At 44.2% G+C, this 18989-nt stretch overlaps 1 protein-coding gene across 1 annotated transcript in view; it reads right to left on the reverse strand.

The window, feature by feature from the left end:
- Positions 1–3700: 3700 nt before the first annotated feature.
- The window catches only part of RPAIN (RPA interacting protein), a 55372-nt gene continuing 40083 nt past the window's right edge, over positions 3701–18989 (reverse strand). The window contains exons 3-7 of the mRNA XM_078683568.1: positions 18015–18087; positions 16526–16637; positions 16335–16398; positions 8331–8471; positions 3701–3863 (exon numbers count right to left, since the gene is read on the reverse strand). Of these exons, the coding sequence (XP_078539694.1) occupies positions 3834–3863; positions 8331–8471; positions 16335–16398; positions 16526–16637; positions 18015–18087 (420 nt within the window). The 3' untranslated portion in view covers positions 3701–3833. The remainder of the gene's footprint in view (positions 3864–8330; positions 8472–16334; positions 16399–16525; positions 16638–18014; positions 18088–18989) is intronic.

Raw genomic sequence — 18989 nt, forward strand, 5'->3', positions numbered from 1 at the left:
ACTCATCCCACATCCGCGTTTGCATAGACCGTCCGGGGAAAAACCCATCACAACCAGACGCGGACCCGTAACATACACCCGGTGGAGGATCTTAAGCTGAACCAAACGGAGACGGGCAGGGATGGCGACCTCTTTCGGAGAAGAGAGTGCCGACTGCCAATCCTCGTCATCTAATTCCAGCCCGTCGCCGACCCAAACCTCCCTAAGTCGGACAAGTAAGTCGGCGCGATTATTAATCAGCTTCTTGTAAATCAGGGAGATAGTGCTATCGGGAAGGTGGCCATCCAGAATGCGATCCTCGAGGGGGGAGGACTCGGGGAGGGCCACACCAGGAGTCAGAACAGAGGCCAGGGCATGGCGAACCTGCAGATACCGAAAAAATTCCCTATCACTCAAGTCATATTCGGCCCGAAGGGCCTCGAAGGACTTCACTCTACCGTTCACACAGACATCTCCCACTCTACATATCCCAATCATATCCCAGCGGTCAAAGCCCTTAGTAGACCAGAGACATCCCAAACGCTCAGAAGCATAAAGCGGAGTCGCCAGTGTCAGCCGATTCTCCCATCCCAGACTCACATTCGCGGCGCGCCACACACTGACTGCAATCCTGGACGGGCCCGTAAGATGGCGCCCAGCCGACTTGGAATAAAGCGCTCTATTAAAATCCCCTCCCGGTAGCTGGAGTCTATCCATTTCAAAGGCCGGATCCCGACCCGGGGAATACATTGCGTGGTTAATGGCAGACAGTTGGGTAGCCCAATAATATCTTTTGATATCAGGGAGCGCCATGCCCCCGTCATACCAAGGGATGGTAAGTTTCGCAAGGGCGATACGTGGACGCCCGTCCCAAATCAATTGCCTTTGGAGACTCTCAATCTCTCGGAAATAGGTAGCGGGAACGTCGTCATAGGAATTCTGAAGTGTGTATAGGAATCGTGGCAAAGACATCATTTTGAAAAGGGCAGCCCTGCCCAGAGGAGACAGGGGTAACTTACGCCAGCGGGCCACATCCAGTCGCAGTCTAAGAAGCGGGGGGAGGAGATTACATTCAAACCGGAGTGAGGAGTCCAGCGTAATAAAGATCCCCAAATATTTGAAGCCGGACTGGACAACCTGGATAGGAAATCTATCCGGCAACGGGGGCAGAACACCCGAAAGAACATACACACAGGACTTAGCCCAATTAATAACCAGACCAGAGTTAGCGCCAAACGAAGTGAGAACGTCAAATAGGACATTTAAAGATTTGCGCGGGGAAGTAAGATAAAGAAGAATGTCATCCGCGTAAAGCGAGACGCGATCCTCAAAATCCGGTGACCAACGGATCCCTTTGAGTGAAGGTTCCCATCGAAGCCACGCAGCTAACGGCTCCAAAGCAAGAGCAAAAAGTAGAGGAGACAAGGGGCACCCCTGTCTGGTCCCCCTACCAAGGCCAAAGGGAACAGAAACTCGACCGTTAACCACAACCTGCGCCAAGGGTTCGGCGTATAACAACTTCACCCAACCAATAAACCCAGGACCGAAACCAAACTTCTCAAGAGTCGCCCAAAGATAGGGCCACTCTATCGTATCAAAGGCCATCGAGGCATCTAGCGAAGCCAAAATGGCCGGCTCCGTCAGAAGCCCCGCCCTCGCAATGGCACCGTGGAGACGACGCAGATTAAGAGCCGTGTTACGATGCGGGATAAATCCGGATTGGTCTGGATGAATCAAACTGCTAATAACCGCCAGGAGGCGGGTAGCCAGGAGCTTAGCCAGAACCTTGGGCTCAACATTCAACAGGGAGATGGGCCTATAAGACGAACAAAGGTCCCGGGGTTTACCTTCTTTAGGAATAACAACGATCGTAGCCAGACGCTGATCATATGGGAGAATACCCCGCTCCCGGGACTCCAAAAACATGGTACGAAGATAGGGCGCTACCCTGTCAGGACTTCGCTTGTACAACTCAATCGGCAATCCATTCGGGCCCAAAGCCTTGCCCGAACGGAGTGAGCGAATGGCAGTCGCTATCTCGTCCGTGGAAAAAGGGGAGTCCAAAGAGACTCGGTCTATATCGGAGACACAGGGCAGAGCTATATCACGCAACAAGAGGCGAGAGTCATCAACATCCCGGTCAGACACAGGGGAATAAACCACACGTAAATAGTCCGCAAAACAGTCCACTATTCCCACCGGGTCAGTCACTCTCACACCATTCAGGGTCTGAATCACAGCTATTTCACTCTTGATATATTTGTCTGTTTACCCAGCGTATAAACAGCACTGTCAAAAACAGGGCATCTTATACACATATGGTCTTGTGTAAAGGGCTGACACATCAACAATGGTGTATTCTGCACTACATAGATTATATCTATTTTATCACTGCGCTTTTCACTTTCAATCCAGTATATAAGTGGATGGTCTCTAGACAGTCCCGATAGCTGCTTCTCTGGTCCCAGTTGCAATTCCTCATTCTTAGTTCTTTAGACAGTGCTGCTGGCGGATTTTCTGGTCCCATTAGTAATTCCTCATTCTTAAGTCCTCTAGATAGTGCTGCAAGCTGCTTCTCTGATCCCATCAGTAACTCCCCCATTATAAATCCTCTAGGCAGTGCTGCAGCAGTGTCTCTGTTCATACATACACCACATCAACCCAAAACATTTACATTGCCAAAAGCTCTTAACTCTCAAAAATGCAATACCTATTGCATTACAAATTCTTGTTTCTTTACTATGGTTGGGCCCTTTAACGGGAGTGGGTGGGTACAGAAAACTGAGTTGCATGCAGAAAAGATTATTTCAATTAATCAATCCCAAATGTCTTTTCTCCTAAGGCTTTTAATCACTCGCTGAAGTGGAGGAGAAATTTAGATATTATGGTTTTGCTGGAAGGTTATGAATGATGCATGCAAGCCTGAATATGATGCTGGCCTCATCAGAAAGAGGATTTTGAAGACTTGCAAAAAAGTCGCCTTATGGCATTTTTTTTTCACCATAGGTAGAAATATGGTGGCTGAATAAAAGCTAGCTTTGCGGCGTACCAAGGTAGATTTTGAAAAGCTTCAAGGGTGGTATTTCGGTAGTCCATCTGAAAGATCATAGGTGACTGAATTACAAGGCGAGGATCAAGTGTTTTCTATTGGGGCAGTCGGGCCATTTTCTCTGGTGAGTGTGGAGCAGATCAAAATGTGAGCTCTTTAAGAGGTGGGTCAATGCAGATGTTTAAGTATGGTGGGTTCATTTTTACATAATGAACATGTATATATAGCTTGTGCTTTAGATGTTGTTGTACAGTTTAAGTAACTTGCAAAGTAGAACAGAGTTCTTTGGAATTGTGTCCAGGCAGGTTTCAATCGCGCCACATAGGAGAAACTTGTTCATTCAGTTTGGCTGGCGCGCCTTCATGTGACAGGACGGACTAGTACCGGTCATATTTGGAGATCTGTCGGCCAAGCGGAGAGCTCTAAGCCTTCAGAGGAGCCACCACCAAACGCACTAAAAGTTTGCTGAGCTAGTGCCATGTTTCATACAGCTGCAAACAAGCGGGTGGTTTTCGGTTCACAATTGCCAGACTATTCCTTTTACTTACACCAACGTTAACAGATCAGTACAGTACACTGACTGTTAGGGTGCCCGTCAGGGTTCTCCATTAAGTCTGAGCGGATTTAAAGTTTGGCAGACAGGACCCGTCTTAAAATACAATACACAGAAAGTATGTAAAATACTCTTCTTTATTGAATATAAAGTGCACAGCTGAACATACAAAAGACGAACTACAAATAAGACAACAGGCATAAAGAGTACTCCTTAAATACCAGCATTTCTATGCCCAAGTCTGTGTGAAAATTATAGGACCACAGCCACAGTGTCGCACACCTAAAAAAAAGAAAAAGAAAGTCGAATAACGTTAAATGTTTAACATGCTGACAGACCATTATTAACAGATGGTTGACAAACTGCTTTAATATTGGGATGGCGGACAAATCTAAAACTTCAATAAACTAGGACAAAGATTTACATTTGAAATGTAAGCATTCCACAAGAAAATCTGTGCTTTTTGCAAATGTGTTCCTTAGTACCTACACTAACCAGAAGCTCCCCACACATCTTATTCTAGCCAATATCTGGGTGCATCTCTAACAATTTACAAAGAAACAGTTAAAAGTATGCACCATCCTCAGATTTCCGAATGGACCATAACAACCTACTTCACTCCAGAGGAGGCTCGACAATGGTGCGCAATGCTCCACTCCAGAAAACCAGGTGTCAAGGGCAAACACGTTTATAATGCCTAGCCAAACTACTGCCTATCCCGGAAGAGTCAATGAACACAAACAACCAAGTAAGTCATTGCTTCCCCTCTGTCACCTTTAACGACTGACCATCTGAGGACACATGGGATTTTATTGCCATTGGACATATTTTTGAATCACAGGATGCGCAGTGTGCTCATCATTGGGTTTGGACCTTTTCCACTGCAAGACTTGACATCCAGTTCAGCACATTTGGGGGAAGGGGTTCGGGGGGGGAGCCAACGTGCATCCCTTCTGTCAATGTGTTCCTATTGCATAGCTGCCAACTGGCCCGCTTTTGCCAGGACAGTCCCGGGTAATTCACTATTCCGGAACAGTCCCGGCACATGGTGGGCGAGCTTTACTAACGCTTTGTGCGCCTGCCTCACATCCGAAGCCCACATCGCATTGTGGACCCTGCCATTTTGTCCAACTACACCAACTTGCACCACAGGGTCTATCACATAGCGAAGAATCTTAAATGTTTTGGCTTTGACGTGGTGCACCAAGTACCTATCTCGCTCTTATCCCGAGGCAGCCTTCTTTCACTATTCCTGGGCATGTCTACCGATCTCTTCAAACTGGTTAGAAGCGCATACAAAAAATAAAAAACCCAACATGATGGATGGTGTCCTCAGATTTACCCCGAACACGCACATACACCCAACCCAGAGTCGTTTCCCCTTTGTATATAACCCCCCCAGTTGAGGTTTAGATGTTTATCGATGCACTGGTTCGGCTCCCTGACTAGGCTTTCTTGCTTTTGTTAGTAAAGACACAGTACGTGCTACACGACCGCCTCCAGACACCATATCCTGATCAATGCGCCCGGCCCTCCCTCCCCTTTTCCAGAGCCGACATTACACGACATCACCATAACACGGACAAGGGGACCGGCCGCCACACACACATACTGCCTGAAGATGGGTAGGTGGATCTTGATGGTGTTTCACAACACCGGCTAGCTTGCTCGAACCAACGCTACTGAGTGAAGCCACATTCATGGGACCACTGAGTGCGATGGACATGGCTGTGGCGGTTCCCGCCAAACGCTGCAGTCCTCACGAAATTCTCCCACAAGGTATAATAAGCTATATAGGCATTCATCCTTAACAAATCTGCGATACTGTATCACACTACTCTTCCGCATTGATGCCCCACATCCCCATGGGAGAAGCTACTTACTGACATATTTACGGGTTATATGCGCTCATGGGTGCGGGCTGTTATCCGGCTATTGACCGTGACGCCCCCCCTATTGCTCTACAAAAAATAAAACCTCACAGACCTATTTGCTCATTGAGATATGTGGTTTGCTAAAATTTTGAATACTACACACGAAGCACATTATGCCGCCGGACCTCCAGGTACGGCTGTGTTCACCTGATACTGTTGCGTATGGCTGTTGATTCACGCGGCTGGCCCCGAGGGATTGTAAGCTGTAAGCTGTGTAAGATGCATTTTGTACAATAAAGGGGGATTACATCACGTTGCCTTGATGGAAGAGGTTACAGAAGTCCCAGCCAGCTTAAAACATTCATAGTGCTGGGAAAAGGCATTTAGTTAGTGAGTGATGGAGGGGTACCATTCCTTGCATCTCAGACCGAATCTGCGAGCATGTTAGCGGCAACTAGGTCTCAAACCCCTGTCCCAGCTTCTCCCGGTCTTCATGGCCCACTCTAGGGATATCTGGCTTCCTTTTATATGAGATTATGCTGGGGCTAATGCCCCCATGAATAAATAAAAAATAAGTGTTGTGTTCCTCCCTACTGGTGCTGGGTGGCTGTTGAGCAGTCGGGAGACACCGCTAGTGACTGGTTTGGACGCTTCCCTGGGTCACCGCGTGATGTTGGTCTATAGATCTCTTGCATACTCCAATTCCCCACTGGTCATTTGCTACGAGACGTGATGCTAATTCCTTGCTGGTGTACATTTGTAAGTAGGCTAACCACAAAGTTGTTTTAGTCTAACTTTGGTTAGGACGGTCAGTGCAATTAATTTTCACTTTCCTGCAGTTGATAGGTCTAAGTTTGTTTTCAGTAACACTTTTCCTCCAAAATCCAAAATACATCACATTTCCATAATGTGTGCCACCAGCCCGGTTACGCTCTCTGAATTAGCCCATCTCTTAGGGGTAAATATATTTTTTTTAACCCAAGATTGAGCACTGAGGTTTATGAACTCCATCCAAAGACCTATTTTCAGTCCAAGAAGGAGTATGCAGTCAACTTGGCACACAGTTAAGGATCTCAAGTCAAAAAATAAATATGTAAATATTCGGTATACAGGCAAAAGGGCTCATTCAGCAAGCAGAAACAAGAAGGGAGTATTGGTCACCAATGCAAATTTGTGTAAGTCACTGATGAGGTGGACCAGAGAAGTGGTTAAAACATACACGAAAGGTCCAAGTATTAGTGCAAACCAGGGGGTTTTGGGTAAAGTCAGATTTCCCAGTGCATTAGTGTTGTCTGCTATTTTACCTCAAGGTTTAAAATCCCAACACAGCTAAGACACAGATCAAGAATCCCGTGTGTACTTGGCAAGCTGGTGTGTTGCAAACGCTAAGGGATAACCAGTCCTTTGGACTAGGCCAGTTTTGTGCAAGGGACAAGAAAGTGAATTCCAGACATAGGCATAAGTGAACTGAACGGTCGAAGAACAATGCTTAGAACACAAACATCACTGCAAGACTGGGATGGCCAGTCCAAAACAACAAACCAGGTTCTTTTTGGTTCCTCAAACAATGTTTACTGGCCACCCGAACAAGAACATGAGAATATCACAACCCTCCTAATATTGCCCAAATTACTTTTTTCTAGGTTTGAAGTGCAGTTTTGGGCACGAATCATGGTATTCAAACAATCTAGCAGGTATAACCATTAACATGACAGGCATGGGTTAGCTTCCAGAAACATTACTGATAGCATCACTGTTGGAAGACCTACTATGGTCTCTATGAGGCAGGAATCCTACCTCTTATGGCTGGTTGAAGATATTCTAGCTATCCAGTTCCAAATGCACTGCTTGCGTACAGGTCGAGTAAAGCAGTGTGCTTTGAAGATAAGGCAGGTAGCGCAACGATCACATGAATTGCGGTCAGATAATCATCTTTGCTCAACTTTGTGGTAAACCAACATTGAGAAATCGCCTTGAGTCTTTAGCATTATATTGTTATCCATGCAAAGAATAACAGCTATCACTACACCTAAGAACCCACCTCCACTGGTCTCTGTACAGCCCCAAGGTGGAGATTGCACATTAAGCACCTGTTTGCCATGGGACTACTGGGGCATATGTTCCACAATTGGTCCCAGATCTAGTGCATGTTTCACTGGGATTAGCAACCTACTCTAGGAGGAAGGAAAGGCCTCAACGGTTATTCGGAGAGAGAACCAGCAAGACTTATTTTAGATCCATTCAGGGTGAGCCATCTTACTTGCATTCAGGCCTGTTCTTTACAGAAACAACTTTATTCCAATTGCTGGTGGTTTAAAGTCTTTTATCTGCCCTTCTCCTTTCTAAGGGCATACCTCAAGCAGAGTGTTAAGTACCATATACCTGGAAATGCAGGCTGTGCCAAGGCGTTGCACCAGATAGCGGGCCTATTAAAAGGAAGCAGGAGTTTAGGAGGACCTTTTGAGACTGGCACACCTTCATGTGGCACCAGATAGACCAGAATAAATTAATCCATTCTAGCACTGCTTTGCATATCCAATGAAGCCTGGAGTCGAAAGTAGCGAAGACACTCTGCAGTACAAGAAGCATAACCACAGAAGTGGCAATAAAGTTCAGACTTGTATCATGATCACTCCCCTCCAACCCCCCCCTAAAAAGCAGTCCCATGAATGGGCCTGAACTTGAACTGAAAGAGGTCTGCCCTAAGTCTTAACATTACCCTTTAGAGTGAAATGCATCACATCAGATCATCCCAAGGAAACAGAGGCTATCTGTGCCTCTAGCACCTATACAGGATACATTTCAAGGTAACCTAGAGCAACACTAACAGACTGAATAGGTGTGAGAGTTCCATAACAAGTTCAGAAATGCTCACCTGACAGCTCATGAAAAGATTACTTTCTCCCTCCGTCCAGGAGGGAACAGAAAATACAGGAGAATGTAGACAATGACATCGATGATCCAACAAATGGTTTTCCAGAAGGGACTGCAGCTTTTCGACCGTTAATTCCCGTGACTAAACCAAAAACAATGAAACATAAGTTTTAACAATTACTTCAGAAAAAGAGCCACAAAGCAGGATACTGCAAGTCAAAATGCAATATGCACAGAGATTAAGTGCCCACAATTGAATGGAAAAGGACTAGCAAAATAGAAGATAACTTATCTAGTGAGGATTACCCACACAAGACTTTAGACTTCAACTAATGATTTAAAAAGCATACACTTTGAAAAAGTGAATAATCCTGCAGCTACTCCACAGGGCTCATGTGGAGTATAAAGGGAATGATATTTAACTGTAACTTTAGAACTACAGCATTGCTATCTTTGTAGTGATGTGGTTTGAATTACTTCAAGTTGGCTGAGAAACCCTTGGCGTTAGACGGCAGTAATATGAACTTGAAACGTTAAGCATGAAAAAACCTGCAACAAGTGTGCAGCTGGGTTACTCTTTGCCATCTAACAGAAGATGGCCTGACCAAGCACCTAGAGTACAACGTGCTGCTGGAGATTACTACGCAATTTAATGAGAGTTCTCAGCCTTGACCCCCAAGAAGCAGTTGGAGCAGGTAAGGAGAAGATTCAACAAAGTGGTGCTGGTTATAGGAAAGTTGAAGCAGGGGTAAGGAGAGCTTGGGGGGTCTATGTCCAGTCATACTGTAGGATTCGTCTGTTGCCCTAGAGATCTTTACTTTTACTTTGCAGGAGTCATTCAAATATTTTCTGTTATGGAACATTATTCATATCCAAAATTCTTTAATGACCGTATAGAGGAACAAGGCCGAAGGCAGAACTTTGTGTGATTGGAGCTCCAAAGTGACTTGCGGTTTACCGGTCATGTGTGCCAGGGGGTACTTCAGCCCATGTAATACATGGTCACATTAGTAACTTCCACACAAACCACTTAGAATCTTGGTGCATAGCTCTTTTCATAGGAAGAGTAAGCAGGTTTACAAACATGAATAAAACCAGTTAGATATTTGTTGCAAACAGATATTAGAAACAGCTTAATACAAGTCAGTCTAAAAAAGCTGCAATAGCTCATAAAGTATAGAAACATGCAGAAAGATTTTAACGCCTTCCATGCTGGTGACGGAACCGCTCCGACACCAGCCTCGGTCGCGCTGTGCTAGTGACGGAGCGGTTCCATCACGGCCCACTCGGAGCGCCGCTGATTTCATGCCTGCGCGTCGCGCTCTAATGAGCGGGTGGGGCTGTGACGGAACCGCTCGTCACAAGCACAGCGCGCCAGAGGCTCGTGACAGAGCGGTTCCGTCACGAGCAAGGGAGTGCCGCGCGGTCCCCCCTCGCCCCTAGCGCTGCGGCGGAAAAAATATCCTTGCAACCCCCTCCCCGCCCCCCCATCCCTCTTCTCTCGGATACATGCCAAATCTTTATGACTCTAATGAATTATCAAACATCCTTCTCAAAATGAATTCTCCTTTTTTAGCCATGTCACCAAACAGGCCCATATGATCATTACTTACATAACATACTACTCCCCCTCTGAAATCCATCCCCATGCCTACGCCAAACTACTAAACACACAGGAAATGGAGAGTACAAACCTAAGGCAGAAAAAAAAACCACAACACCCACCTCCCAAAAACAAACAAAAAAAAAGAACAAAAAAAAAACAGACCACACACACTAACCTACTTTTAACCTCCAACAGTAGATACACTGTTGAAAACAGTTAAATTAGGTTCACCTTTGGGTATTATCCCAGATAAAATATCCGCTCTACTCTATAAACAGTTGTCACCTTCTATGTGCTCAATCCTCAATCTCTCCATGATAGATGGCAAACTACCACTTGAATTGAAGGCCACTCAAATAATTCCCATCCGATAGCAAGCGAATGCCCAATGGGAGGATCTGTCCAACTACCGCTTGATTCCTCTACTACCTCTGAAGAAGTTATTGGAAAAACATTAATAAACATGTGAGTATATCGAAGCTACTGGATGACTGGACTCCTATCAGTCTGGGTTTAGGCCGAAGTTAAGCAGAGTCAGCATTGATTGCCGTTACGAATCATCTACATCATTCCCTTAACGGACAAGCAGTACTCCTAGTGCTGCTGGATCCGCCATCGATTTTCGACACGGTATCCCACTCCATTCTACTTAGGAGACTCAGAGAAATTGGAATCAGGGGACAACAAGCCTTTCAGTGGATCTTGTGCTTCCTTACACATCGGACCCAGATCATCAATCTTGGCTCCTTCTGATCACAAACCATGGAACTCAAAGTACCTCAGGGATCCCGTCTTAGTCCCACTTTGCTCAACATGTATGTTGCTCAGTTAGCTGGATTACTTAGAAAGCTGGGCTTTACTCCGATCTTGTATGCCGAGGATACCCAACTTTTACGGTCATTTGTGAAACACTCCTACAACACTCAGACCGCTTTCTTGGAATGCATAACTGTTATTGCTACCTGGATGAGGAATAACTTCCTACACCTAAATGCTGGGAAAACGGAGATCATGCTGTTCGGAGAAGCCCCTCTGCTCTGGTCTCCAGAGTGGTGGCCATCCGAATTACGCGCCACCCCAGTCCCAAAGGCTGTGGTCAAGAATCTAGGCATAAGTTTGGGCCAGAAACTCACAATGAAAGAGCAAGTTACAACCATAGTGGGCTCATGCTTTCACATGTTACACCTCCTACGCAGGGTATTTCCTTTTCTCCCCCTCGGACTGTACGAAAAACACTCCTCCAAGCACTGGTAATAAGCCGCCTGGACTACTGTAATGTCCATCTGATTTCAGCTAGTGAGTCTTCTCTAAACAGACTTCAGGTAGTTCAAAACATCGCAGCTCGTCTTGTCGAAAACTCTCCCGCCAGAATTGGCTCTCTCCCGCGGATACAATGCTTACACTGGCTTCCAATACGCAAGCAGGTTAGATTTAAGATACGTTGCATAGTGCACAAAGCAATAAACGGTAAAGGTCCTGGTTACCTAGCAGAAAAATATTTAATACCAGCCGCCCAGACCTCTTCGCTCAAGAGCAAAATCCTTGCGCCTTGTTCCGCTTTTAAGAAAGCTCACATGGGTAGGAATTCACATGGGTAGGAAAGCATTCTTCTATCTAGCACCTATTACGGGAATCAGCTTCCTACTCATCTCCGGAAATACCCAGAATACCTTTTATTTTGAAAGCTCCTTAAAACAGAGTTTTTCAACAAAAAAAATACCCTCTAATTTGCCCTGACTGCTGCACCTCCATAGCGCGTAGATACCCCTGTGGGGGCGATTCAGGCGCTTTACAAGTCAATAAATACATTTTAAAAAACTCTAATCTTGGGTTCCAGAGCAGCTCGCTAATCGCCACAAAATGCTTCAATGCCTTGTCAGTAGTAGTACTCGCTATGTAATACAATTCCAATTGCTGTCAAACTGATTGTATACAAGCACTACCTCCAGATTTTCAGGCACTAATTTTCAATGTAAATCTCACATCCTTACAGTTTCACAAATTATATACAATTTAACTTACAAATATAAAAGCCTCAAAGACGAGGCCATTGGCTGCAATCAAATCAATAAAGGACATCAGTGCTGGAGATTACTAGCAAGTTACTATCTCCAACACTGTTTTTTCAAACTTTTACCTGCTTTAAATTAGAACAATTCAGAGAAGTGGGAATTAGGCTCATCTTATTAAAATGGGCTTCAACAGCTGCACATCTTCGAGTAATCACATCGAAGGTGTTGTCGTAAAAAAAAAATTCTTTTCAGGTGTCTATTTCTTGTATGAAATGCGGGTTAATAGATTAGAAATGCATGTAATAGGAGTGCATCTGTTTTTCAGGACCATTTAGGATGTAAAATTTATCAGACAAGCATGATCAAGCTGACGCATATAACATCCGTGTTATTTATCCTCCATATAAAGTTGCAGAACATGGTTATTTTCAAATATCATGTTTACAATTTCTATCTTTACTTTCCATTATGAAAAGCAACATAACTATAGCTCTTAAAGTTTGTTTGATCTAAAGACCTTTCAACTAGATCATAGTGAATTGTTCTAAATTAAAGGCTTTTCAACTAGTTCTTTGGGCAGAGGGGCTGCGCCCCAAACCCAATTGTGCTCTTTTATATGCAGTTCACATTGGGAAATAATCGCATTAAAAGCGATCTATTGTGATTATGTACCATTCACACTGATAATTAAAGCAGGAAAACAAAACGTACTCGGCAGACAGCTGATGCCCTGTGTTTGAGATTTGCAGTCCTACTCGGAGCCACTTACTGACATGCTCTAGTGCGCATGTGTCAGATCAGGGCTAAGGTTGGGCATCCATGATGTCTGCCATTTGACGAGGCCTTTGGTTTCCACCCCTCGACAGACACAGTAGCGCCACTTCTTGTCGAAGCCATAAGCATCAGCGGAGGGTGTGGGTGCATGGCAATTAACGTCTTCTCACTCCACCCTTCTCCCTAATCGTCATAGCGTGGGAAAGGTTAGTCAGCATCATGGACATAGACCCCACCTTATGACCAGTTGGGAAAGGTAGGGTTAGCTTACCCTCTTGGACTCCACAAGCCCGTATCCCAGCCATCGTCAGCCACCACTGCTGTCCGACTCCAGTATTACGTTGCATTTTAGAGAGGAGCTTCGATTTAGGGCTTGGCAGTTCGAGCTGGACTGTTCCCATGAGGCACAGGGTCAGACTGATTTGCATCTGGCCATGTCTGAACTGGGGTGGCGGAATGAGCTAAAGAATGATGATGGATTAAACCCAGATCAGTTGACTGGGAGCGAGTGCTTGCAATGTTCAACACTCCGTCCATCATCCACTTTGGTTTTGCTTTACAATAATTTACAGCACACACAGCTTATCAATTGAAGTAAAACGCTCTCAGAGGTTCAAAGTATCCAGATCAGGTATTAAGGAAGCATCTCTGCTGCATAGCAAGCGTTATCGCTCTACCCCTCTGCCGCTTTATATACAGATGAAGGAGAACAGCTTAGCACTGCCCAGCCCCCTAACAAGTCTTTCTATAGTTCTAGGCTATAGGGGGCAGAAACTGCAACCCCATTAAGATACAAAGTTGCAGGAGTTTAGTCTAAGAGGTTTATAAATGTATCTGTTTTGAGAGAGATGCCCATTCAGCCAAGAGTATGGGTTCTTGTTCCAGGAGACTGTGTTCGTGTCAAATTAATGGCTTTAGGCTGGGAAGGGAGAGTATTTACCAACTTGTTTTTTTCCAGGCACAGCGGACAATTGACTGTTCAAGTATCTGAAAAAGCCAAGAATACATTTGTTGAGCTACTTCTCAACCAGCAGTACATTGTGTGAATTTACTGGTACAGCAGGTGACACTCAGAATGGACATACAAACTATAGCGAAAATAGAATAGACCTGGAAGGGGGGCCGGCTGGCTTGTTTGTAGAGCACCTTCATGTATTGCCTTTGCACATGCTTCAGTTCATTTTCTAATTCCATCAACAGAAGTGAGGTTCTCGGACTGCTCAGCTGTTTTTCCTAGACGTAGATTTTGTTCCCCAGGAGACGTTCAGAACATAAATGAAATCCGATTACTTCCTCTCATCCATCTCGAAATAACTGCGAGATAACATTGGTGAACTGTGCCACACCTTCAATCTACACTATACCGTAGGCAACGGATAAGGGAGAAGTGGAGTGAAGGGGTATGGAGTACTGCACCATTCCCCAAATTATAGAAAAATCTATCTGCAATAACAGTTGACACTTTGATCATGTAGTTTGATGGTTTCTCCTTGCAAAAGCATACTAACACATGCTTTCTTCTGTCTCATAGGAAATGCACGAAGTTTACATCCATTGCCAGATTTAATTTCATGGCGTGATGCAATCACTGGGATATTGAAGTCCTTTGTTTTAGCTGCTGTGCAGCCATCACTTTGTTGCCATGACAACCCATTTTAATTATCTCCCAATCCTGCAGAACCGTGTAGGGAGAAGCAGAGTTACTGCAACTCTGCCCCACTTGCTTTGTCCCACCCAAAAGCATATTCCACTAACCTGTGCTGCTCAAAGTGGAAGAAACGCGTTAATGCAGACAGCGAGCCCTACTCTTAATACCCTCAAAAGAGTAGAGCATGGTTCATGTTCTTGCGAGTCAGTTCATGAGATGTCCCACAAACATTTCTGCTAGCCTTTAACTTAAAATGTGGAGACTATTCTGGGGTGTGCATGAGCACATCTTATGGCAGAGACTCTAAAGTTGGACACTTGCCACCTTTCAGGCAACACATATATTTGTTCAAATTATCCTAACCTTCGCGTCAATCTCCAGATGATCTTCCTCAAATTATGCTCACCAGCCTCCTTACGCCGTGCCTTAAGAATTGCCATATATTCTCGAGGTAACTGCAATAAACAAATTCTAGTACTACAATAACCCAATTGCTATACTGACACCATGCGGTTTGGGGGCTAAATTTGCCTCCTATGATAAATCAGTAAATGTTTGGTTAGGAAGTTTGCAATGTGGCTGAACCAACAATTCCAACAGTCGCGTGTACCAATGGTGCCTCACTTATTTTATTTATAGATTTATAAAGCCCGCAGATACCAAACAGGGTCTCCTGGTGCTGGGCAAGTGGAGGCAGGGCCATGAAGGTGTTTGGCAACAGGCAGGAAAAGGAGTCAGGCCAGGTCGCTGAATGTGGATGCCACAATAAAACATGTCACTGGTGCCAGTCACATCTTCTGCACCACAAATGGAATGTGTGGGACCGGTTGAAATGCTTAAGCAATAGTCCCTCATCCATTTATCCATAATGCATTCCCAAAAGAGAAGAGGTTGGGGATACCTGGAGGCATATGTTTGACATTTGTTTTTTCATCAATGGCAAACAAATCTATGGTTGGTGTGCCCCACTTGAGAAAATACTTTTGTAACATCCGAGTCATGTCCTGAGCGTCGCTGCTTAGGAGTTCTGCAAAGTCACTATCGACCCCAGCCATGGGTTCTACTAGTAAATATATGTTAAGTTCTTGTGTTCACTGCCAAATCTGTTGAGTTGTCTTGAGTGACTGTCGGGAGAGTGTACCTCCATGCTTTTGAATTAAATACATTGTGGTCACACTGTCTAAATCAGAACCACCTTCCCTCCCTGGAAGATGTGTCTAAAAGCTTTGATAGTTAGGAGTCTTCGTGTTAACCCTAAGACAACATGAACCACCCGAGGTTGTGACCTAATGGCAACCTTCACACCCTCAAAAACTGCCCTCCTTAATACAAATGAGTCACTTCTGTATCTATTGTAAAGTTCTCTTCCAAGACCATTACTTTGTTGGGCTGCAGCATTTTAAATCCTTAAAGTTGAAGGTCTTCTGCTATCACTGTTACATATCGTAATGTTGAATGAAAACTAATACGTATCATTCAATTTAATAAGTCCATGGTGGAGAACATGCATAAGGCCTGACAAAGCATGCCCAATATGCACTGCGATCAGTGGAGCTAAAGCAAGTTACATTTCTAAATAAACAGTAAAATGCATGAGGAACCACACAGAGAAGTTGGCAAAAATAAAAACACTTTACAGAACTCATTCAAAAATCCCAGAAAGCATCAGAAAATATCCCACTTCCCACCACCAGAAAACATCTCGGCCACGAGTTGAACACAAGAACACAATTCTTCTGCATGGTTTGAGATCAGACTGCATTTATCTTCTTACTGAAGCAAAGATTTTTGGGTGATAAAATGAAGCGCTAGTAGGCACCTTTTTTCCTTTTCTACAATACACCATCTCTTGTACTCTTAAATCTTCGATTAACTGTTTACAGGGATTTCTCAATAGGTACAGAGCAGCTATCCCAGGGAAGAGGTTTCACTCACACAATGAACATTCCTTACACTGTTACTCACTTTCGTGTTAATGTACAGGCCGCAGGGGCATAGAACAAAATGACTTGTAACGGTGACGTTATTCCTAGAGGAAAGAAAAAAAAATCATGTTATCTGGTACCTCTTTAATGCAATGAACTCTAACATAGTAACAGTGGGTGAAGAATTTAGCTTCCCAGGACACTTGGTACAAAGTTCTTACGAAATCTTACCGGTTACACACTGGACAGACCACCTGGTTTTCTGCATTGAGCTCGATAACAGAGTTGAGGCACTCCTCTTCAAACTGAAGGACCCGCTCAATTTCTTCGACCATGCACTGTTCTGTATACAGAGAAAGCTCTTCAGTTATGGTGTTGCTGTGGGGGATTCAACACTAGCACCTTTGTCACTTCACATTCTACCCACCAGCATGCCCAATCTTTTTATCCACTTCATCTTTGCATTAGATCAGTTCACACAGGTCTGGAATACTCCCGCCCATATCAAACTTAATTGGTACTTGTGTAAAACCAATAAAGAGGCAATAACAGATTTTCCTTAGTTCAAATATGTTCATACACTCCAATCATTGCAGCACGTGTGTTCAATACAATCAAATGTAAGTAGATATTCATCTTCTCTTTGGGCCTGGGTGCAATTATGTCCTGGATGCTGTGTAAACCCACTCTACTCGCACGTTTTACGTGCATATTAAAAGGTCATTCCGCATAGCCCTTGATAGCTTACTCATCTTATGTGCAGCAGTTTTGCAGGAAAGTTGTCCCAATCTTCTTTCACAACACTCATGCATGCTCCAAACTGCCTTGCATGCAGGATCGTCCCAGACCACTGCCAACACCCACTCCCCCACACCCCCCTAACCACATGGTAATGGTATATCCAGACCACATCCTCACGCTACAGCTAGGACACCGGGATGGCATCATCCCCTATCCTATGATCCTTTTTCGTTTCGGTGTTAATCCATCTATTCAACAAAAGGCTGTAACTCCCAATACTGAAGTCTCTTGTAAAACCAACATTCCCACTTTGAGGTGGACCTCAACTTAACAGCAAGACTAAGACGTGCAATGGGGGGGGGGGGGGGGTAAATATGAAAACTCTAATCTCCCCCACTCCTAGGACACCATTTGCAACCCATGAAGGCCGATATAGCTTTCAAAGCCCTTGGCTTGCTACGTCCACAGCTTATTTACAGGAAAGTAAATAACCAATGGCACTGCTGTGCCAAACCTGTACCTTAAACTAAGATTACACTACACCTCCAAACAGATGACACTTTATTGATCAAGGACTCACCTCTGGAAATGCATTGCTCAGACAAAACACTGGTGCACACCATTGAGGCTTTCAAAAAGAAACCAAGAATCGTTCATCCTGGTAAAACACTTCCTCAGCCAGGAAGTTGAGAAATATGATCCAGTTAGTAAGGCTTCTCCATGCAAATCGCTTGCGTTAAGAGTATTTAAACGTGTTCATTTACGTTCTGTGGTCCAATGGGATGTGTATCCTGGTCTAGATTTTCACGTGGTTACCAGGATGCTTTGCAAAATGTCATTCTGTCTGCACTCAATTTTAGCACTTCATAAAGTGGTCAGGCAGACCACACTATGGTAGTTTGGTGAACAAAAGAAGAACCCCATTTCGAAAGGAAATTGTATTCACCAATTTGTTATAAAATGCACAATTGAAACATACCTTCTAAAATTAACTCTTGTTTAATCTCCTCCAGCAGGGCCAGTTCGTCAGAATCTTGCAGCATGCCAAAAACCTGCAATGAAGATTAGAATTACTGAAAGGATATTTATATGGAACAACCCAAATTAAAATAAATAGGCACTACTATGAATGATGACGAGAAGGGGGGGGGGTTTAAAAGGCAAATGGTGTCAAATACAAAGAAGAGGAAGGGGTCAGAGTTGCATTAGAAAATGGTGACAGTTGTGCAACTACATGCACTAAAAAATAACACCATCCCACTATAACCGCTTTCATTTCATTTTAACATTTTTATTGTATTAGGGATAAACAGTTAAACAGGAGAGGCTACATGGGATGATCTTAGAAATCAAACTTAGTCTAAAGTCTTCAGTCCTCGTGCAACTAGTTGGTCCATTGAATATCCTTTAGAGGACACCGGTTCAAACAAGAGTAATCATTTATGGAGTAAGTACCCTCCCAATATAAAGAAACTGAGACAAAGAATCTACACAAATGGTCATATTCTTTAGATATGTGTAGAAAAAATAAATAAAAGATACCAACATTTTATGCACCACTTCCTAAACATCCACTGTTAGTGCATGACCGTTTAGATCATGTTAAAAATAACTTGCAATTTTGTGCCAGCTACCAACTGTCAAGTCAATATCACATTCATGATGGCATCAATGGTTAAACGTGGTTTTTTTTTAACACCTATCAGTCTATTAGAAATCAGTCTGTCCGGAAATTGGTTTTTCCATCTTCCACTGGCAAAACTTAATTTCATCTCCAAAGTTCTCCATCTCTTAAGTAAAAACACACAATTTCAACATATCGCCTTCAGAGGTTTCCACTGGGGCACAGATTCCGAATTAAGTTGCTATTCAGACTAATGCCTTCCACTTGTACACCGCGTTTTAAGTACAACATGTGTCGGAGGACAGTCTTGTCGATTCCTCGAAGGAGCAC

This window comes from Lissotriton helveticus, chromosome 3_1 (assembly GCF_964261635.1).
Source record: "Lissotriton helveticus chromosome 3_1, aLisHel1.1, whole genome shotgun sequence".
In the NCBI taxonomy this organism is placed as follows: Eukaryota; Metazoa; Chordata; class Amphibia; order Caudata; family Salamandridae; genus Lissotriton; species Lissotriton helveticus.